This window comes from Gadus chalcogrammus, chromosome 14, assembly GCF_026213295.1.
Source record: "Gadus chalcogrammus isolate NIFS_2021 chromosome 14, NIFS_Gcha_1.0, whole genome shotgun sequence".
Lineage (NCBI taxonomy): Eukaryota > Metazoa > Chordata > Actinopteri > Gadiformes > Gadidae > Gadus > Gadus chalcogrammus.
The window spans coordinates 16,512,431-16,535,113 of record NC_079425.1 but is presented as its reverse complement, the minus strand read 5'-3'; the positions used below and the strand labels follow the sequence as shown (position 1 = coordinate 16,535,113).

General features: G+C 42.7%; 1 protein-coding gene across 5 annotated transcripts; it reads right to left on the bottom strand.

Moving 5' to 3' along the window:
- Positions 1-2,933: 2,933 nt before the first annotated feature.
- On the bottom strand, positions 2,934-22,570 carry LOC130403894 (paired amphipathic helix protein Sin3a-like). 5 transcript variants are annotated; one of them, XM_056608421.1, is made up of 21 exons: positions 22,352-22,570; positions 19,741-19,952; positions 19,187-19,363; positions 18,868-18,974; positions 18,373-18,730; positions 17,826-18,086; positions 17,579-17,731; positions 17,306-17,461; positions 17,103-17,189; positions 16,849-16,967; positions 16,257-16,467; positions 15,273-15,389; positions 13,987-14,225; positions 13,387-13,570; positions 12,431-13,061; positions 11,768-11,937; positions 10,778-10,951; positions 10,209-10,295; positions 10,004-10,098; positions 7,455-7,650; positions 2,934-6,389 (listed from the first exon to the last, which is right to left on the bottom strand). In XM_056608421.1, exons 2-21 carry the CDS (start codon positions 19,927-19,929, stop codon positions 6,171-6,173), a joined length of 3,930 nt encoding a protein of 1,309 aa, XP_056464396.1. In that variant the 5' UTR covers positions 19,930-19,952; positions 22,352-22,570; the 3' UTR covers positions 2,934-6,170. The 5 variants fall into 5 exon arrangements, with proteins under 5 accessions (XP_056464396.1, XP_056464398.1, XP_056464397.1 ...); XM_056608423.1 differs by having other exon boundaries at positions 12,476-13,061; XM_056608422.1 differs by having other exon boundaries at positions 17,826-18,077.
- Between the last annotated feature and the right edge of the window lie 113 nt (positions 22,571-22,683).

The window sequence follows — 22,683 nt, the reverse complement described above, 5'->3', positions numbered from 1 at the left end:
TACTGGAGCTGACAGTTCCCTGGGAGGAGCACATGGAAGAGGCCAATGAGAGGAAGCGTGCCAAGTATGCCAACTTAGTGGAGGAGTGCCGCAGACGGGGGTGGCGTGCCCGGTGTGTGCCAATAGAGGTGGGCTGTAGAGGCTTTGCAGCGCGATCAAAGCATACAGCATGCTTGGAGTCACAGGTGCACGTCAGAGAAAGGCCATCAAGACCACCAAAGAGGCAGCCGAGAAGGCCTCTCGAGGGCTGTGGATCAAGAGGGGCGATCCGTGGGTACATGCTACTTGGACACAAATTGGGACTTGATAAATCCCGGCTGGGTCGCCTGGTTGAGGGTGTATGATGTTGCGAGACCCGAAACACCCAATGACCCCAGGTTCCATCACTGATGATGTGTCTAAGTGCATCAATAGATGTATTTTAAACTATTATATATAGTATATATAATAGTATATATACCTACATTGTATATATACAATGTAGGGTGATATCAGGTAAAATGGGCCATTTAAGGTTTGGGGGTCCCACCCCCTCTGGAATTTAGAGCCAAATGACTGCAAAGGATTTCAAACTGTTGGTTACTTGTTAACCGAATGCAGTGCTTCTGTCAGCGGTCCCGAGTTGTCCAGGGATGTTTTTATTGAATGTGGACTGGAGGCTGTTCTCCAATGTTTATAACCCTGATGTTGTCCAGGGGTGTTTTTGGAGTGTGGAGGCGGTTGTCTAATGTCTATAACCAGTGGCAGGCCTTGTTTTTTTTTTTAAAGTGCATAAACTGTTGAGCGGTAAAAAAAAAAACTATTGTCTGACTTATCATACCTATTGCATTTATTAACGCGTTTAGCGCCCTCCGCCTTAGGCCTATCGTCTTTGTATGTGAATGTGTAAACTGGCTGCATCCATAGCCTCAACAACAAGAATAACCTATTGTAGATAATACAAATACTACTACTGATAATAAGTTATAATGATAATAATAAATAATTCGCCTAATGCTAGTAAAGAAAAACTTGTGCATTTCTGCTGTGTTTGACTCCACTGGGTTAAAATATTTCTCAAACGACAGTGCCCGTCTCTGGCGCCGACTCTGGGCGTTGGGTCAATAGAGGGCGCTAGGGCGCCGCCCCTCCGTGAAATATTCACTTGAATAGGCCTATATCTGCCAACTATTAATCAACTATTATCAATACAAAATAAATCAACAAAAATACATAGCGTTTATCCTCGTTTAATTGTGTCAGATACTTGTCACTGCCAGTGACAAGTAAATGCGTCAGAAGAACGTCTAAGGGCTAGGCTAGTTATTGGTCATTCGAAATAAAGCACTCCTCCAAATCAGGGGCGCAGGCCACGTTGGAGAAAATGTAAGTTCGCTAACTTTTTGCTGTCTATCAAGCAGAGACAGCTTTTCATTGGCGCAAGAAAATTCGCCCTCGGGACCGACTGATTGGACAATGCAGCGAATCCATCAAATAGGCTACCTCCCTCAGCAGCATTCGCTCAACACAACTACATGTAGGACAGTGATCATGATTTGTCTCAATATCAGAATAACAACAATTGGTCTAATAGCAATGGCTGGTGGAATGGCCATAAAGTAGGTCTGTATATGCAGTGTAAGCTTGTCCAGGCCCTGCAAGTCAGGATGTAGGCTATGAATCTGCTGAATAGTAGGTAGTAGGTAGTGGCCATCCCCAAAATGAACCAGAATACAGGAAATCAAATCTATTAAATTCAATTTTTTTCAACATTTTCAACATTTCAGATCACCAGAACCACTGGTAACCACTATGTCCTCTCCGCAATGGACTATTTCACAAAATCGCCAAAGGCATACGCAATCCCAGACAGGCAGAGACCATACTAGATGCCCTGGTGAGGGGAATGTTCAGACGCTTGGGAGGGCCAGAGAGCATACATAGTGATGAGGAACTTTTGAGTCCCGGTGTTTGCCACCATGTGTGAGCGGCTGGGCATACACGAGACACACACCACCCCCTTGCGGCCCAAGAGTGACCGCCTGATGGAGAGATTCCACCGCACCTTGGGCCAGCAGCTGGCCATCCTTACCTCTCAGCACGAGCGAGACTGGGACACCCATGGCATGGCGTGTCGCTCCGCAATACGCCAGGCATCACCCATTTGCACGGCAACCAATTGGTGCAAGATTACTCACCACACACCAGCTTGAGGTGGAGAGTGAGGGAATTAATGAATGAGCCAATTATGCAGGGGGTTGATCAGGGGGGCAGAATTGAATGAGCATGGTTGGGCAGTTATAGCCAGGACACCAGGGAATCCCATTCTCTTTGTGATACTTGGATCACAAAGAGAATGGATCTTTGATGACCTCAGTGAGTCAGGACTTCGGTTTTACGTCTCCTCTGAAGGACAGCTTCCGTAGCAAAGTCCCCGTCACTGCACTGGGGCATCGGGATGGACGTTTTGGGCAGAGGGAAGAGTGCCACCTACTGGCCACCAACCGACACCACTTTCAGAAATAAAACAGTGTTCCCAGTTGGTCTCCAATCGGGCCTAAAAAAAAAATTGTTTGGTTCCGGTTTCCTACCTACCCATGACCTCAACTGACAAACAACAGGAACTAAACTTTTTTTTTTTTTAGGCCTCTGGGTACTAACCAAGCCCACACCTGCTTAGCTTCAGAGATTCAGCTGAGGCAGGGTCTCCATTGGTCTGGCTGCTGTAAAAACAATATGTTTTCATGATATATGAATGATATGAAATATGTTATATATATATATATATATATATGATATATATATATATATATATATATATATATATATATATATATATATATAACATATTTCATACATATTTCAAACATATTTCATACATATTTCAAACATATTTCATATATATATATATATATATATATATGATATAGCACTAGCAGTGCTATTAAGTAATTTGGGAAGTAAAAAAGCTAGGAATACAAAATGTTGAATATATACGTATAACTGAATTCACATTAAACACGAGTAACGTTAGGCCTACACATTGATTGCATTCAGGAACATACCATGTCGACGACAACGCTATAGACTAAAGCAATACACACACACACAGAATATATGACACAACTTGTATTAACAATATAAAACACGACAAAGGTTATAAGATGCAAGAAAAGCGCTAAACTATTTGGATGTAACCATTGCAAAGAAGTTTGCAATGGTTTATGGGATGAGTAGCTCCTTCACCCAAAAATAATGGAAAGTCTTGTACCTATCAAATGTTTTATGGATGCGATTACATTGATTGGTTTTAGGCTTAAAACGATAACATAAGATTATTATAAATAATATCTAAATACAAATAATCGTTATGTGATATATTTATATTCAATATATGTAATGATTTTTATATATATAATGATTATGTATTTATATATAATATTAATAAATAAACTAATACATTTTTACATTTTTACCATAATATCCCCCACTTTATGTCAACCCTCTTTACCTGATGCCTCATCCTTATAGACTACCCATATGTTCTTGTCAGAGCATTGACTTCTGGTTTAGTCTGTTTAAATGGTCCTTTAAACCCAACATCTCGTATAGGAAACACATTGGGCCAGCTACATTTCGATCTATAAAATTAAGTTTAATGCCAAACACCATACTACACTCATTTAACATCACAGAAGTCAAAAGACCTGGTAAATAGTGGCAACACATACAAATGGGGTAGAAAAAGCGGTCATATGTACAATTGAGCTTCCTGGTAGTTCATGTAGAATTTACAATTAATATGGTAAATATATTTCTGAAACTTTTCCCCACCCCAAATTTATTTTAACCAAACTTTGTAACATAAATCATCAGCAGGATGTGTTAAGTTATCATTTCGAGAACATTTAAAGCTGATCTCAATTATTTCCATCGCAAAGTTCACAGGAATTGAGGGCATGAAATGTGTGTAGTGTGATGGTTTTTAGGGGTGGGGATCTCTTCGCACCTCACGAATCGATTCGATTCGGATTATGAGTAAAACGATTCAGTTCTATGGCGATTATCGAAGGATCTCGATGCACGCATCACGCATTTTCATGCAGGATTTTCAAAAATATATATGTACAACTGAGTTTGCTACTCACTTCCTACTTTTGTGATGATCATTAAAGACAACAGATGAATTAACTTATCTAATATTTTCTTAGGGAAAAAGCTTTCGTCACAAATATGACTTTCTATGAACAACGCAATAATCAGTGCAGCTTGCATTACAACACAATATGGAGTATGTAAAAAATAGGTTTCAGTTTTATTTTCTTTCTAATCTCTTTTCTATGTCCGTAAAGAAAAAGCTGCTCTTGAATGTCTGAGTTCTTGTGTCTGGCTGTGAGTTTGCGTGCATGCTATGCGTAGGCTGAATCGCAATTGTGTCAAGACAAATCAGATTGGCCAATGGCCAATACAAACTGAAGATAAATTAAATAACTGTAAAATTACTAAAATGATCCCTCTCTGGCGAACAGAATGTTGCAGCAGGCGAAAAAAAGAAAAAAAGAGATATTTTTTTAAATTAAGATTATTAATTTATCTGCATCGAGACAGAATCGTTCTACAGAGAATCGCGGTGCATCGATGAATCGATTATTTTTCCCACCCCTAATGGTTTTCTGCATAAACCAATATTTTCAAACATTTGGTCTATTCCAGCAAGTTCCAAACTAGTGTCATCATCACTGGGACTTGAGACTGGAGTCTTGCATTTCAGCGAGTCGTTTTGCACCATCAGTTCCACGTCGTTTACATGCCGATGGCTAGTTCATGAATTATGGTTAAGTATATAAGGAGCTGTTCTCTAGCACCTGGTTATAGATCACAGGCCTAATCTTACATTGCGTTATCTACAATAACCAAAAGCTATATACACATTTATTAAAAATTGACAGCCAAGGATACAGCAATAAAAAATATTTGATACCCCCTGTTCCAAGTGGAAAATGACATTCATGTTTGACCCTGCCAAAACGCATACAAAATAGTAGACTCCTTCGACATTGTTTGATTATTGCTTGCTTCGTTTCTAGCTGAGGATGAACGGAGTACAATGATTCATTCACACATAGGCGTACTGCACCAGTCCTCCTGTTCTACTTCCCTGACAATGCTTCAGATACTAAAAACCAAAACCAAAAATATGTAAATGTATGTGGTGTGGGACCAGTTATGATTGCAACAGAAGCCCGAAACAAAACGAATAGACTGGCAGTACTGGTCAAATGTTGGTAACGTTTAAAATACAGACACACACTTTCAAAAAGCATATATTGTTGCCTGGCTACATTCACAGTTTGTGAAATCTCTAAACAAACTTGTGAATCACTGGAGGGAGAAAGAATATGTGGTCATCTAACAGTGCTGCTTAAAAGTGTAGAATATCACCATCAAGAAATAAAAAAATATATCCTTCTAAACAAAGGTCAAGAGAAAAGGTTCACTCGATAGAACACAAAGGACAATAATCATGAACATCCTTTGGTCGAAGTTAAAATGACGTCTATACGATGCTAACCAACACGTAGCTTAAAATTGGTACCATGGTTGTTGAAGTATGCTATGCATCAATAACTCATAAATCAGACCTTATGTACAAACTATTATTAAGTGTTGGGTCAGTCAACACTTGCGGTTCTTGAATAGCTATGTGCCCAGTAGTAAAACCTTCACAGGTTGTGATAGCTGGACCGGGTAAAATACGTTTCATATCCTAATACAAAAACAGGTAAACAGCTGTAGAAAACTCGAAAGTTGTAGGTGAAATGTTTTACGGTGGTGGTTCTTAAAAACAATATGTGTTCGGCCTTAGGGTTGAGTTTATTTCCAATACTCCAGCCGGTTCATCCATCCATCCACCAAGAGCATCATTCATCTGTTTAGCCATGTTACCATAACAAACTCTTATTGGACTACTAAGTACCTCAGGGTTGGTAGGGGCTCTCTATATGTTGAACGTCTTTATAACAAACCAAAAAACATTTCACAAGTAGGCACCAAAGCAAGTGTCTTTCAAAATCCAAATACCAAGGAGAAAAGAGCTGAGCGACTAAACATAAAGTCAGAGTCCAGGCAAAGGACCCTTAAAGACTCGGATATGCAGTGGCAGTTTATCGTGTCCAAGCTGGTGTCGTGGGCTACATTGGGGCATACTTGACGCGGTACTTGTTAACGGCGACGTAATGGAGAACCTCTGGAGTGCATGTGGTGCTGCAGGGCAGCAGACCCTCACTTCGCTCGCCCATAAGCCAACTGCAGTTCTCCGCCGCCATCTCCCCGTTCACGTGGTCCCTGGCCCAGCAGTCCAGCCAGGCCTGGAAGCGCCTGTGCAGGCGAGTGTTGACACGCTCCTGGGACTGAAGTAGAGAGCAAAACAGAAGGTCAGTCGGGAGACGCAGCGAGACAGTAATGCAATATTGCATCTCAATGTAGACGCACTAATCTCGGATGCAAAAGTTTGACAATGCTATAGCCGAACTTCTGGGGCTGCATAGTGCCGGAAACCAGAAGGTGTGGGGGGCGGAGTTATGCATCGTTTCCTGTTTTGTTGTGAGGAGATGTGGCGTATGGTGAGACTCAAGTTGTTTCAGGGTGTTTGGGTGAACGACAAAATTGCAGGGAGGGATAATTATGTGAATTGATACCAATCCACCAGTGGCAGCATTGTACTTTAAAAGCTGGTGGGCAGCATGTCTTGGACTACAAGGGCAGAAGGAAAGGATGCAAAGCCAATTAGTCAAATCAGGCCTCCTCTTGATTTGTAAAACTAAATAAAAATATCTTGCCTATCATTGGGCCTATTTTTGCCCTCAATGACTGAAGCTATTGGTTGTAATTTGGCTATGTTTTTTTTCAGCTAGAATTGTTTTAAGAAAAATGAACGCAACAGACCAAAAGGGATGCCATTTAAAATGCATCATGCTCTGAATCATTCAATAACATCCTTTCCACAATATCAAACCGAATGGTCAGAGAGTAACAAACAATTAAAAGAACAACAAGAACATTATTTCACAATTATTTACAGGGGCTGTAAGCCTAACACCGTGGGCTGAGGAAACGCCAATATAACCGAACAGAGCCGCACTGTACCTCAACGAACAGTAGCGCACCGCTTGGTGGAAACTAGAGACTACACAATAAGGCAATTTTCATAATAGACCCATATTATCATCACAGACCAAATCTGTGATGCTGCGTCATTTTAAGACCAAGCTATGCTAAACATACACAATAATCATTGATGGGGACATTGACAGTGGGAGGAGGCAGAGACAGCTGATATTATGCCCTAGGCCTAGCTGTATCCTAATACTTCTTTATCCTTGGGGTACTGAAAGGAGGTTTTGCCTCAACTGTGCCTCAGTCCAAATTGGACTCCCGAAGGCACAATACTGAACAGAAACTTTGCTCAGACCCACCTGATGGGCCCGCGTGAGCGCTGTATGCCTGTACATGTAGTCTTCGGACTTGCAGACATACACCATCTTGTAAGAGTTGAGCTTGAACATGCACTCCATCTTGGGGTCCTGAGAGCCATCAGAGGGCCCCTTGGTGATCCTCTCCTTCTGCAAAAGCTCCCATCCACGCTGGCACTTGCGTATTCTCCTCAGGTTCCTGGGGACCACAACAGAGAAACCCATGGGTATACCAGGCGAGGTTGCCAAAGAGAAAAAAAACGAAACAAAAAGGAAAACCAACACTGCCCGCTACCCCCATATTTTAAATTTCAGCAGGTTTACAGGGAAAGTTCACACAAATTTCTAGAAATGTGTCAGCTAAAAGCGTTGGGGTTCACTCACAGTACACACATAATGTTCAACTTTGATTTGACAGGTATAACATAAATACACATGTTGTAAAATTTGAGAGGACTGTCCCTTTAAACAAGTGTTTTCTTGATACCCATGCATAGCACTCACCGAATAAAAGAATTAGATAGGGAGTCAAGTCATTCGTGGGAATTGTGGATCTATAAGAGCAGCAGAGGCAGCAGGAGTAGTCATTCTTTACAGTGCACGTCCGTTCCACATTCACATAGTGATTTGCATGTTAAGTTCTACAGATGCTTGAAAAATATTTTGTTTTTCAAAAAAGCTAAAGGGGGAAAAATATCCAGATTTTGGTGCAGGCATTTCCAAAATAAAAGCATTATGCATCCTGCTTTAATGAAAGTTTTAAATTTGTACTTACCCCAGAGGGCACAGGTGAGCGAAGACTGAAACCATGAAGCATATTTTTTTTGCATTCAGGGCTCCACTTAAAAGACATGACAGTGAGGCCAATGTCATAAATATACGACACACAACAGGTTGTATCTGAAAATAAATATATTTTGTATGCCACTAATGCAAGAGATACACTAAAAAGATTCTGATGTGCGCACACTTTCACCAACAATGATTAGAGCGTTGTGATCATGCGATGAAAACCAAGCGTGGCGGAAACTGCTAGAACTTATAAATTATTCTACCAAACAGTTGAAAATATTGTTGTGGAGCAGAGTGTCTTTTGGACTTGTTGCGCTGCTGACCTCTCATAGATTTGAAAATGGGAAGGAAAGGACCACAATATGGACCAATGACCAAACAACCACCACATTAATGCAATGGGTTAAGGAGGGCCACATTTTTTTTGGGGTCTTAAAATAATTGATTGGAATGTTTATGTAATGGACAGCCATCTCAAAAAATGTTTCACAAGCACTACCAACCACATATAGATGGGCCCAGCCACCCCATGCAATGCTCTGAGCTGTGAGAAAAGAAATACACCAAAATATAAACATACACTTCAGACCACCATTTTATTTACAAGCCCCACTTTGACTGTACATGTGTTGCTGATAATGTGCTTGACCAGGGGTTCTCCTGCGAGTACTCATCTTGTGGACCTGGGAAAAAGCTTCACCCACAACACAAAAAAAATCAACCAAAAAAAGAGCTACAAAAAGGGATTGCACTGAATCCACTGCAAATGATTACACACATAATACTGAATATATGAAACACTCCAAAATAATGGACATTTAAACATCTACTTTTGTCTGAACAGTGATTATATATGTATATCTATATATGTAGGTCTCACACACAGGACCTTTTCTCATGATTACAAATCACATACAGCAGGCATGATAAAGGTAGAACGTGAATGACTTGTTTGCATTTCCTTTACTTGGGGTCCAGGTTATTATCAGGTCTTTAACCAAGGCTAAGATTCTAATCTCAGGTCTGAGTCACCGTACAAAAGAAACAACCAGTGTGATATAAAATGACAAGAGCCGGAACCCATTTGTTTTGCTTTCAGCTCACGCTTTCCAAACATGTAAAGTTACTTAAGGTATACAATGGAAAAAGTTTTAAATACAACACATTCTGAAGAATCAAAAACCCATCAATTAAATAACTGTCCTTTCAGCTGGAGATCCAATTGCTTCATTGAGACTACGATTTAAAAAAACGTTGCACTCATAAATAAAAAGATCCTGGTAAAAAGGAACCGAGACTAAGCATAAATTAATTCCCTGTTTAAAACGTTGGCTGTATAAAGTGCATTCTTCATGTGTGGCAGAGGTCCAAAAGAAAAGGAAAAAAGAAACGAAGAAGACACAGGAAAAAACAAAAGAAGCTCTTCAAGTTCACAGCCAACGAGCCTCTTCCCAGACACGACGGGGCAGCCAGGCACTGCAGCGTCTTCACCTCAACGTCAGCAGAAGAGTTACTCTTGTCAAAACACCAGACCCCGCGTCGAAACTAACAAGAGAGGATTCTGGGGGGACCCACGATATTTGCAATTACTAATATAGGCTTGTGCAAATGTAGCCACGGTTTCTGGCTCGGAAAATGAGCCCGTATTTTGGCAGCTGGTTTGGCTCATCAACAGTGGAATGGCTGTCTTGCTGACTAAACGCCTGAAGGTAGATGGTTTAGGGATGTGTAGACAAGAGGGGACACGGCTGGGGCCTCACCTGGGGAGGAACACGGGCTTCTGGGCCAGGTGCTCCCGCAGCTCTGGGGACGCAGAGGCCGAGTTCAGGTACCGGCCCACGTAGTCCGACCACCTCTGGTGGGCGGGAAGAAAGGTTTTGAGATCAAAAAATAAAATAATTAAAAGGAAATAGTTAAGACGTTTAGTGTGCGTGTGTGCTATTCAAGACGTTCCAATAGTCTCACCTCTGCAGGCTCATCTGAGTTATCGTCCTCTGTGTCCAGAAGCTCCAGGGTCAGAGAAATACTTCCCCTGCTCTTCAAAAACATCAGCTGGACACAACACAAGACACAAAATCAGATGGAAAACACACTGGAAGGCAAACATCATCTTTGGCATGTATTAACCTGATAAATCTGACCAGTTTTGAAAAAGTGCAAGCAAGAATTCCAGATTTATTCGGGTCTTGTGAAGTAACATACTGAAATGGCTTTTCAAAGAAAAGCTTTTTGCTTTGGCTAGATTTTTAGATCGAGCTTGAAAGAGCAGACAACAGTTATTATAATCAGACTAACTCTGATTTTATATGCGAGTGTGTTATGTATCATTTCTGAACGATCTATACAATTATGAATGCACGTTTGTACTGCATCATTTGTAAGTTGTAATGGTGTCTTACAAGCCCATATGAGCTTAGGACACTTAAAGAATATCAAATCTTTCAGATATATTTTCGTAAAAGCTGCAGCATAGCGCAAGCCTGGCATGTCAGGCTAGCATAACGTGGCAACCTGAATAGTTTGGATATTGGTACCTTGAAGCAATTCTCTTCTGGCATGAGCTGCTCCGCCTTTCGCTGGTAGACCCCCTCTGCCGTGGCCCGCGACGCCTGGGTGGAAGCGGCGCCCCCAGTGGCCTTGTTGGCACTCTCACTGAGGTACAGGTCCGTCACGCGCACGCACACGCCATCGCTCACAATGTGCTGGAGCTGTGCGGAGATGGACACAACCACGGCCCATTGTTAGGACACAATGGCAAGGAGATTGTGTGAATGTTTGTTAAAGACGTGTCCACCAAATCATTTTATAATAAGGTTCCATGATAAATAGCAAACTAGTCATTACCTAACCCTTTGTTTATATTTGTTAATTGTTACTAAAATATCCATTTGGCAAAAGTTTTTTTTCACAGACCACAGAGTGTCACTGGTTAGGGTTAGGGCCGTGTGTTAGGGTTAGGGCCGTGTGTTAGGGTTAGGGCCGTGTGTTAGGGTTAGGGCCGTGTGTTAGGGTTAGGGCCGTGTGTTAGGGTTAGGGCCGTGTGTTAGGGTTAGGGCCGTGTGTTAGGGTTAGGGCCGTGTGTTAGGGTTAGGGCCGTGTGTTAGGGTTAGGGCCGTGTGTTAGGGTTAGGGCCGTGTGTTAGGGTTAGGGCCGTGTGTTAGGGTTAGGGCCGTGTGTTAGGGTTAGGGCCGTGTGTTAGGGTTAGGGCCGTGTGTTAGGGTTAGGGCCGTGTGTTAGGGTTGGGTTAGGGCCGTGTGTTAGTGTTGGGTTAGGGCCGTGTGTTAGGGTTAGGGTCGTTTGTTAGGGTTGGGTTAGGGCCGTGTGTTAGGGTTAGGGTCGTGTGTTATGGTTAGGGTTATGCAACCAACTAATATTTAATAAATGATGAAAAAACTATTAACTAGTGCCAAATAGATGTTTTAGTAACAATTAACAAATATTAACAAAGGGTTAGTAATGACTAGTTTGCTATTCATTATGGCACGTGTGTGCCATAATGTGTTACCTCATTTCTTTTTTTTTACCTGTCGTACGATGCTCTGGATCAGCTTGTCCATGGTGAAGGCAGTGTAGGCATGGATGGTAAACATCTCCCGTAGAGTGTCCTCATACTGTCCAGGCTCCATGTTGCCATCCAGAAGATTTTTCACCATCTCCAAGAACGTAGAGTAGTAGTCCTCCACGTCAACATCCACTGGAAGAAAGAATGAACCATGTAACAGGATGTCGCAAATAAAGTAACCACATGCACATTGATACAAAAAAAGGCTGCGTAGGTTTTAGAAAACGTGAGTTGATTCAAATGTAATTACAACCTGTTAAAGACACAAACAGCTTAAGTGAGCTATAAGCTAAATTAGAAACCTAGAGTAGACCTTTCTCAAGGTTAGGTCAACCAGGATGTGGTATGAACAATAGTGTCAGTTTTTACATTTGAAAGTACTGATCATTGTAGTTGATGTTCGTAACACACCTTTTAAATCAACAATTAAATTGTGAATCCTCATCATAAAGATAAATAGCATTCAAACTTCAAAGCATAACATTCTGCTTTACATTTTTCTTTTGAAAACATTGGGTGTCCAATACAGGGCCAAAAGTCTAGTAACCAGACCATATAGCCCCCCCTGTGCGAACTGCCCTAATATATCAAGCAGACTTCAGAATGAGCACAAAAATGCCCCTACCTCCCTCCAATGGGGATGGCTGGCGGCCAGAGTTTCCACACTTACTGGGCTCCTTCATTCTCAGCTGGACAGCCGGATTCTCACTCTTCTCTCGCTTAAGGCCCAGGACCTCTCTCTCCCAGTCGCGCTCACCGGCGTCCTCCTCTATTTGCTTCTCCGCCTGGCCATAGATGCGCAACAGCCGCGAGCACAGCATCTGGTGGAGCCGCAGGAAGATGTACCAGTTGTTGTTGCCATACAACAGGTTGTAGGCGTCGTCCAGTCCCCTCAGCTTCTGGACCCCAGTGCTGCTGAAAAGCAACTTGGACTTGCTGACTCCATCCCCCGGCAGGCCGTTGTGCTTCTTGACACCCTCACGGTCCGCCGCCTCCTCTTCGTCCTCGTCCTCATCCTCTTCTTCGTCGTCCTCATCTTCCTCTGCATCGGAGAGCTCGCCGCGCTGAGCGAACAGCATGTCGGGGACGAAGTGGTGGATGATCTGCTTGATCTTGTACTTGTCCTCCTTCTGGATGCCCACCTGTCGCTTGACGTGGTGGATGATCAGCGAGGCGGCATCCTCTAGGATCTGGCTGTCGTCGTAAGGCAGGGTTAGGTGCGGGCCACTGGGCTCTTCCGATGCCCGCTCCTGTCGCTGCCCAACACAGGGGAGAGAATAACACATGAGCTGAGGCAATGGGAGATGTGCCTATTAATAATTACATAAAAAGATATTGTGCATATACTTGCCAATGAAAGGTGATAGTGGTAAGTCATGACAAAAGTGATGCCCAAAACTTTATCGAACAGGATTATAAAAGAAACCCATTTGTATCATGAACAACCTTTGGTCAGTAGGTTTGTGTTCTCCAAACATAATAGCTCATTGAGTATTTTATGACTCGTTTTATGATTACGAGAAGCTATTATTTGTTGTCCGTTAGAGCATTGCAAGTCAATTTGTACCAAAATGTTCTTACCTCATCATACAGCATCTCAATCTCACTAAGCAACGTCTTTGAACGAAACACCTTGGTGTCGTTCTGCTTGAAGTTGACGCCCTGGTGGTCAAGAGACTTCAGGTAATATTTCTCGTTCTGCTCCCTCCAGATCTTGTTGAAACCCCTTTGGGCTTCCCTCCATTCATCCTCCTTCATCTTTAACCTGGTCAGAGAGACACAAAGATATACAACAACGCTCACAAAGATAATACACAATTACACACTCGTGACAACTGTTTAACTGACCTTAACAAATCCTAGTAGAGCACAATTAGAAAGAATAAAGGAGGAGTTTTCTCAGTCCCTTTTCTTGACATGCGTCTAGCCCTGATTAGGACTGCAACCCCAGCATAGCATTGATTAGAAGAACCACAACGCGAGTCTACCAGTTAATAAAATAACTACACCGTGAGTCTAGCAGTGCTGAGAAGAACTTCTGCACAAATCTGTGATTAAAATAACTACAACGAGAGTCTAGCAGTGCTGAGAAGAACTATAGCATATTGTCTTCCAACACCTGCCACACGGTGCAGGGCGGCCACGGCGCCAACGCCTTTCCTCCAAGCCCCACAGACTGACCTCTTGAGCACGATGGGGACACACACGGCGGGGCTCTTCTTGAGCCCGTCGATGATGTCCAGGGCCTTGTCCCCATATATCCTCTGGATGGCCTTACGGTGGATGACCTCGGAGCAGCCGCCCATAGTGTTGTCCAGCCGGAAGCGTAGCTGCTCCTCAGCGGACATCCGTGACATCCGCCGCTGCATTGTCTCCAGCGCCCGTATCGTGGCAAGGTTAGTCTCCAACACCACGTCCATCTGTCAGGGCCGGAGAAAGACCATAACGACGAAGCATGTACAGTCAGTCACATTGTATTTATTAACTGGCCCCAGTTTATTGGAAGAATCGAATGAAAAGGCACATGCCCTGTATTTAATAGATGGTAGATCATTTTTCCAGAGAGCCATTACATTCTTAACTGGTAATAAAAAAGGATGCTGATGAAGCAAATTGTAACACTCTCTGAAGCGATGTGGTCACATTATTTATTAAAATTATATTTATCAGCTGGGGCAATGCTTAACTATAGTTTCTAGGGATGCACCGAAATGAAAATTCTTGGCCGAAACCGAAACCAAATATACTGAAACAGTTGGCCGAAAGCCGAAAGCGAATACCGAATGTGGCGTTTGCTGTTTTTCATTCATTTTGCTTTAATTTTTCACCATTGCATAAATCAAACAATTAAATGTCCTTTATAAACTTTTTTGTCTTGCTTTTCAATAAAAGAAAATTACAAATTTGATACAAAATATTTATTTAATACTGAACGTTTTCTAACATTCCAGCAGACCTTATAGCAAGAATTTAAGAACAATGTACCTTTAAATAAATGAGTAAAACAAAATATTTTTATTTGGCCATCTTTGAGCGGCGATTGAAACACGGGACGATTGAAACACAGCGATTTCCTCGAAAACCACGGAAGGCTTTCATGTCAAATTTCGTCACTACGTTCAGCGCGCAAGACTGACCAACCCCGGGAAATTTCGTGCAATGACGTCCCACCGTTCAAATGTTATCCCCCGAACCTGTTTTCGAGAGCGCTAAGTAACATCCTTCCTGCGGTAGTTTTTATGTAATAAATAGTTGTGCTTTTTGTTTCATGCCATAATAATATGACTATACAACAAATGAATTAGTACTTATATAAAAATGTTCGGTGTATTTTTTTCGGCCTGTTTACTCGAAAATTATGTTTTGGGCCATTTTCGGCCGAACATTTTCGGTGGCCGAATGTTTGGTGCATCCCTAATGGTTTCATAAAAGTATCCATAGAGTATTATTGTATTGATAAGACTCACCTCAAACCGTTCGTCCTCACACCTGTAGATATGTTCCTCATACTGGGTCTTTTTGGAACTGACGAATGTTGAATCCTCAGACCAAGACGGGAAGGACACCCACGTGTCATTCAGAACCTGCAGTGACATATCAGTATGTTAGAGATAACAGGACATTGTTGCTCTAAACCAGGGGTTCTCAAAATTTTGACAGCTGAGGGCCAATTTAGGAACCGAAAATTTGACTGAGGGCTGCCAAAGGAACAACATTTCTTGGCGGGAAACGCTGTCTGCATCCCAGTGGTGAAAGAAAACATTGCACCGTGGACCTCTGGGAGTAAGGTCAAGTGAGGTCTAAATCAGGAAACTTCATCCTTTCAAAGTAATGTACAGTCGGATTAAAACTAACAAATGTTACAGGATTTAATTGAAAGCTAGAAAGATTAGACTTTTATCTTTATTTATTATTGTTTAAATATTGATATAATAATAAAATAATAATAATAAAAATGATTAAAATCCTTTTTTTACATCTGTATGTCATTGCGGGCCGCCAGGACTGTTTCTGAGGGCTGCCATCGGCCCGCGGGCCACACATTGAGAACCATTGCTCTAAAACGGTTGTTCCTTATACAAAACTACAACACTTGTTTATCTTGCCCAGCATGTCAAGTGCTATGAAAAATGGTATTACTTAATGGATTTTCTTTACCAATCTATTGTACTAAAAAGGTGCTGTAGGTAAGATTTGACAGCTTTTATTTGAGTATAATTTGTTAGTTGCTGGTAGTGAGTGGAATTCGCTGTGAGAATATCTGTTTCGAAATGAGTGGACCTGCCTGCCTATGATTTTAGACTGCCTGTCAATCACCGATGCATGAAATGCGACACTTCTCATTGGCGGAGAATCGTGGAAGGGGACATTTTTGGGGTCGCGGACTCCTGCTCTCTCTTGTTACAGCTCTCGATCTTCTTAATGTTATGGTTTGGGTTGTGAAGGCTGACCTCTCTGCAAAGCTGGGTCCTGCCTGTGCACTTGGGCTGCTGGTAGCTCTTGGGCAGTGCTCTGTAGCTGGAGCCTAGTCTCTTGCAGGAAGCATAATCAATCTCCATGGCAATGCCCTCTGTGGCCCGCTCCTTGGGGAAGCTCTCCAGATGGCTGGACTCACGGTAGCCCAGGAAGTTCTTGAACCAAGTAAAAAGCTCGGGGAATTTCCTGTCAGTCAAAATAAGATGAGATGCGACGGTACTTCATTATTCCTAGACGGGTAATTTGAGCGCCAAAATAAATATCGTATTCAGACTTGGCTGTGATTGTGAGAGTTATTAAACATTACATGTTGGCGTGGAATTAAGAAAGTTACTCATACAGATATCCTAACTATTACTACAGAATTATTATAAGCATAAATCAAATCCATTATAGATACAAGTATTGATACAGTAAGAATCATAAAAATATATACATTTTACAAATGTTTTTTTAATCACCACTATTATTTATTCTACTAAATAATTCATACTACATAGCGATGACCCTGCATATTCGACCATAAAACTACAACTACATTGGTTAGTGATAGTGTAATGAACTCACCCAAGGAAGGGAATAACTAACTGCACCAGTTCAGCACGGGATATCACTTCCTGGTTGAAGATGAGGAGGCAGCGCAGGAAATTGTCATAGGCCTCTGGGCTCTGAAGCGCCTTCTTCACCTGTTGATAAAAAAAAAAAAAAATTGCAAATTTGATCACAAGAAAATTGGACTGCCTGTTTTCTTATCAACAGTTTTCTTCCGAACATAACCAAAATATATATTAGAAAAAAAAAAAAAAAGTTAGAAAACTAACCTTTTCAAAGAACATTGTTTCTGTACCCGTGCTGTGCTTGTTGACCTCTACCATGGCATGCTCTTTCCCCATCATCTTGGGTTTCTTCTGAAGGGCAGGCAGCAAACACATGATATAAACATGACATGGTTGCTGGCCTAAACATATTATTACAATTCAGCTGTGGTTTGAAGTGTCTTAATGGGTAAATAATGAGTTAATACCTTGATAGGGGGAGCGGCTCCAACCCCAGAAGGTCTCCTAATGGGCAGGCCGTTCTGGTTGAGTCTCTGTTTGCTGCTCAGCAAAGGTCTCTTCACCGTGCCTCCATGGTCGTTGCGGACCGACTCTGCCCTATCTGCAGTGGTCTTGCTCAAAAGCTGATGAAATAAGGGACGGAGCATAAAGACATTATCCATACAACAGTAGTAAAAAACCAAGATCACAACATTGAGTCGACAGACGACATCTAGGGAGACTTGTTAAGCGTCACTTACCACTGAGCTGTTGGCGTCCGGTAGGAACTGTCCAAATTCTGACAGCAGATCTTCCTGGTTCTTGAAGAGCCGTGCTACCTGAGCGTAGACCTCCTGCTCCGTCAGGTTCGGGGTGTAGTTGCCCCCCGCCTCTTTAGCATTCCGCTGCTCCTTCTGAGAAAGAGAACAGTGGCGGAATGAGGAATTGCTTTCTATTTTTTCACCAAACCACTTTGAATAGTGTGACTGCATAAAATAAAAAACACACCTGGTAAGTGTGGAGAATCTCGAGGAAGGCCTTGTAGATGTCCGGCTGTCCCTGGAAGCGGTTCTTGATCTTGTTGACGTAGTTGATGGCGTGGTTGAACTCCACTGGCTGGTTGTTCTGCAGCGCGGGTCCCCCGGTAGGTGTGCTGCTAACCGGGGTGTGGGACTGGACGGAGGGCGAGCGGGGGGAGGCATAGGATGGGATGGAAGGGGTGGCTGGGTTGGGCTGGCTGGTGGGGGTCAGCGCCGGAGACTGGATTGGCTGTGGGTTATAAACGAGAGAACAGACCCGGGCCAATCAACGCAGCTGTACCCCAAAAACCAAACCTAGGCGCGCCTTAATGTCGCTTGAGGACATGATGGCACCCTCTAAATCCTACATTGCATATATCCACTCACCCACCCACACACGAAATGGAAATGAAAGAAAATTAACCAAAACAAGTCAAGTGTCAAGCGCAAGGCTGGTTTATATGAAGGAAAGTGGCCCTTATAATATGGAACTATACGCAATGAATTTGAGTACTAAAAACAAGTGTAGCCGCTACCTTGCTGGTCTTTGCTGGTGTGGGCTGGGTTGGCGCGGCTGGGCTTGGGGTTGTGTGGGGAGTGGAATGCTGCTGCTGCGGCTGACCCTGGTGTGGCTGCGGTGCTGGTGGTGGCAGCGCTGGCGGCTGCTGGTGGCTGGGTGGTGGGCCGGGCCCACCACTCACTGGGAGGTTGTGGACCGAGATGCCGTGGGGGGTGATGTAATGTATCTGTCCCGGCGTGGTTACGTTGACCCGATCATTGGTCTGCACCTCAATCTTGTAGCCAGGCGGCAGGAAGGTGTTGAAGCCCATAATGAGGTCAGGGTGGCCCTTGAAGAGCTGCGAGACACGGCTGATCACCCCCGGGGTGTCTATGCTGTGGGGGACGGAGCAACAGGACAGGGTGTTATGCAATTGTTTGCGCTTAAATATACAAAACAAGCAGATTTAGCAAAGAATACATAAGATATAAATAACTTCCCGCTGATTACATACTTGACACTGAATTCTTACCTCTGGGATTTAAACTCTTTCATGATGTCAAGGAAGTCATTATAAACTTGAGGCTGGTTCCCAAACTGCAGTTTCACTTGGTCCAGGTAGGACAATGCATCTTCAACCTAGAAAGTATTTCACTTCATGAGAAAACCCTATTCAACAATCAAACAGGTTCATTTTCTGAGCTGAATCCAAAAAGAACACATGCTCAACCCATGCCAATCCTGAAATGTAAATTAAATGTAAATGAATATGCTAAATAAAGCATGATAAAATGTTCAGCAACGATACACATCACATCCAGGTACGTCATGCCGTATTATTCAAAAATCACCTTCAGTCTCTGGAATTGCTGCTGCCCTTGAGCTGAGGGGGGCTGAGGGTGGCTTTGGACCACTGCGGGCCCCTGGGACGGCACAGAGGAGTTGAGGGAGTGGGGCCCAACATGAAGAGCCGAACTACTGTTCTGCCCAGGTCCATGTCCAACTGTGCTCTGAGGCATTGTAGGCACCTGTAGGCAAGTCAAAATATCATATTAAGGCCCAATCCCATTTCTACCTCTTACCCCTCCCCCTTGTTTTGAAGGGGTAAAGGGAAGGGGTAAGGGGAAGAAATGGGATTGGGCCTAAAGAACCATTTCTTCAGGTGCAAAAATATGCATACAATGATGGCTTTCGTCATCAATTGGATAGGATCAATTGTGTGAAAGCGCAGTGAATAACAATTGAAAAGTAGAAAGATGGCTACAAAGACTAAATTCTTGGACCATATATATCACCATGTTTGTGTGCTGACCACAGTCTTTAACTGAGAATTCAGGAAGATGTGCATCATAGCGCGTGTTAAAGTAAAGCTAAACATGATGAGTGTAATCTGCGGGGAACTGACCTGGTAGCCCTGTGGGATGGAGTACTGGATGCCTGCAGAGGGCTGCATTATATCTGCAATGGCCTCCAACACAGAGGAGGACGGGGCAAGGATGCGGTGCTGGAGGGTCTCTGCGGAGGGGGGTAGTGGCACGCGCCGTGGCTGCTGGGGGGAAAACACTGGTTCCTGGTCCTCCAAGCTTCTCTTCATTGTATACTCATACTCAAAAGGGGCTAAAGGGGAGTAAAAGGCATAGGATTATCAACTCAATGATAGATCACAATTTAACAATTTGAGGTGGATGTCAAATCTTTCGATTTAAAGTTCTGTTAGATTGAATCCATGTGCTGCAAAGACCAGGAAAATGGTCTCATGTTGGCATTAAGAATGTGAAGAGTCCCTATTGATTTGTCACCATTGGGACTAATCAAGACTGTACAAATAGGCATTTGGTAAGAGCTTTGCAGCTCTGTATATACAATTATTAGATATAAAGTGTAATGTCTATTACATTTGGATAATCAATAGAATTGGCCAGTATTAATCAGTAATGGAGATTATTAATGAGCAAAGGCTTAATTCATTCATTGTACCTTTATTTATAGAGTTGGATGTGTATTTGCATCTCTGACTCGCTGCGCAGTATGACAAAGTCAGAGTGACATGTTCAGGTTGCAAGTGTCAAACCTTGTGGATGTTGCTCACAACAGTCATCAGAATAATGAGTACAAAAAAATATCATTGTGATCAGGTGGCCGTACTAAAGTATAGTAAGATGATATCTAGGAAAAGATAATCAGGGAAAAATAGTTTTGCCATTTTGTATGTTCAAAACTCTACTCCAGTTGACAGTATCCACATATGTTTTAAGCTCCAGTATTTATTAATGTTTTCCTCACTGCAGATATTGGATCTTTTTTTAATACCTGTGATGTGCCCATACAACACTCGACATCTGGATAAAAACGTCTGTTTAGATTTCACACCTTTTTATGAGGCATCGAATTATACCTTAGGTATTATACAAGTTATTATTATATATTTATATTATTCTAATTATTCATGTCCAGAATTGTAGTTTATTTATTTATTTGTTTATATAGGCATAGCTCTCTTACTTGTGTTTCTTTTAAACTTTTACATTGCACTGTTGAAGGAGCCTGGGACTTATGAATTTCATTGCCAGCGACTGCGTCTGTAATTGCTGTGTATTTGACAATAAACCATTTTGAATCTTGAAGTCCAAGGCAGCCAGACTTGTGCAATTTATAGGTACCGTTTGTCTCCACAGCGCGCATGCGCGGACACGGCGCATGCGTAGTAGGGTTAGGTAGTGACAAACCCAAATAAAGATCGTGGTCGAGAGGCAGTGTGGCACACTGTGCTTGCTACCTTGCACTCCATAATACAGCTATCGAGGTTACCATCCTTGCGTTTTTGATTCGTTGAAATTAAAAGCAACGTTTTTCCCAAGCAACGGTTGTTAAACGTTCTAGAACACACATGCTGTCATCTGGTCGTGATGATCTTTTATCCTCTTTACTTTATCGAAAATCTCACCCAAAAGCGCGTTGATGACCCGTTAAGTGTCAACATTCAACGGCATGCCAATTAGTAACGACAAAGCCTGGTCCTATAATAATATACAAATGTGGTCGGGTTCTAGTTTAGCCGTTTAACCGCGTTAAAAGGCTAAACACTAGCACGACAGCGGGAGCGTTGTGCTTCGACTAGAAGGGCAGTGTTTGGTTGTAGCCGTCCCCTCCCCCTCTCTGCTCAAACTTGCCTCTTGGTTTCGACGAGCTACTGCCTGGTGGCTCGGTAGCTGGCGGTGGCAAGCGATGCAACTCAAATGGATTAGCCAAAACCCCGTGAGTGTAATGGGTCATCGTTAACATCAGAAAACACAACTATGCTTTTAATAATAATTACATCCAAACTGGGCTGAGGGGTTTCGCAGCTGCTAAAGAGGGAGAGATACATTATAACAGCTGGCAAAATTAAATGAAATATCTCTACGGGAGGATAAGCGCGCAAGGAATGCAAAATAAGCTAGTGTACATCAGCAGCGCGTGTATTTGACGTTAAATTACACATACTTTTGCATAATTGGTATCGTACGAAAGGCTCGATACCCAGTTCAGAAGTGAGGAGGCTACACAACATTTCTTTGGACCTAATATGCAACTACATAAGTATGGGAACATGTTCGTGTCATCAACGATACAATTACTTTGTTGTAAAATAGAGCATTGTATTATGCGAACAAAACAGTCAAACAATGACAACTTAAACTATTTCAGGATGAGAAATTCATGTCAGGACAGTCTGTTGAGCGTTAGCATTTCAGCTAATACGGTTAGCCGGCTAGCATCAGTTTGGAAAGAGCAGCTTCACCAACTTGGTGACGTTGCAAGCAATTGTACTCACTATTCGTGTTTTGTTGATAGACGAAGGTAGGACTAAATTGTAATTTCCACAAGGCACATAGCCAAATGCCATTAGCTCGCTGACTAGTTTGTTCGACAAGGTTACGTTAGGTAGCTAAAAGCTATCTTAGCACAACAACCAGCTCCCATCATTTTGGCTAGGTGATGTTAACGCTAGCTAAGACTAACGTTAGTTCACTTACCTCGCAAAGCTGCGGCCAGAGATAGCGCGAAACACCCAAATGTTACCGCCGCGAACAATGTTACATCACCTTTTCACTTCTCGGCTGTTATAAAATCTTAAGTTTGGGAAAGTGATAAGAAATCGAAATGTCAAAAATGAATTGCCCGTCCAGTCAAGTCGCTAACAACAATCCGTAAAGCGATGTTCCTTGAACATAGAGGCGTGGCTCTGGTGAAGGCGGGTTAGTCTCCTCCCAAGCCTTTTTTGGGATTGGTCAGCTAGATGTCTAAACATGAAAACACACGTACAACCCTCAGCACAACAGTGTAGCAATGTCGTGGCAGTTTTCCT

What these genes read in the sequence shown, in the direction of transcription:
- LOC130403894 (XM_056608421.1), bottom strand. Translation starts at nt 19,929, where the DNA reads ATGAAGAGAAGCTTGGAGGACCAGGAACCAGTGTTTTCCCCCCAGCAG. An exon ending in AAAGAGTTTAAATCCCAGAG is followed by an intron (nt 18,731 to 18,867) that starts GTAAGAATTCAG and finishes CGTCCCCCACAG; the next exon opens with CATAGACACCCCGGGGGTGA. An exon ending in AAGCCCGTGTTCCTCCCCAG is followed by an intron (nt 7,651 to 10,003) that starts GTGAGGCCCCAG and finishes TGTGGTCCCCAG; the next exon opens with GAACCTGAGGAGAATACGCA.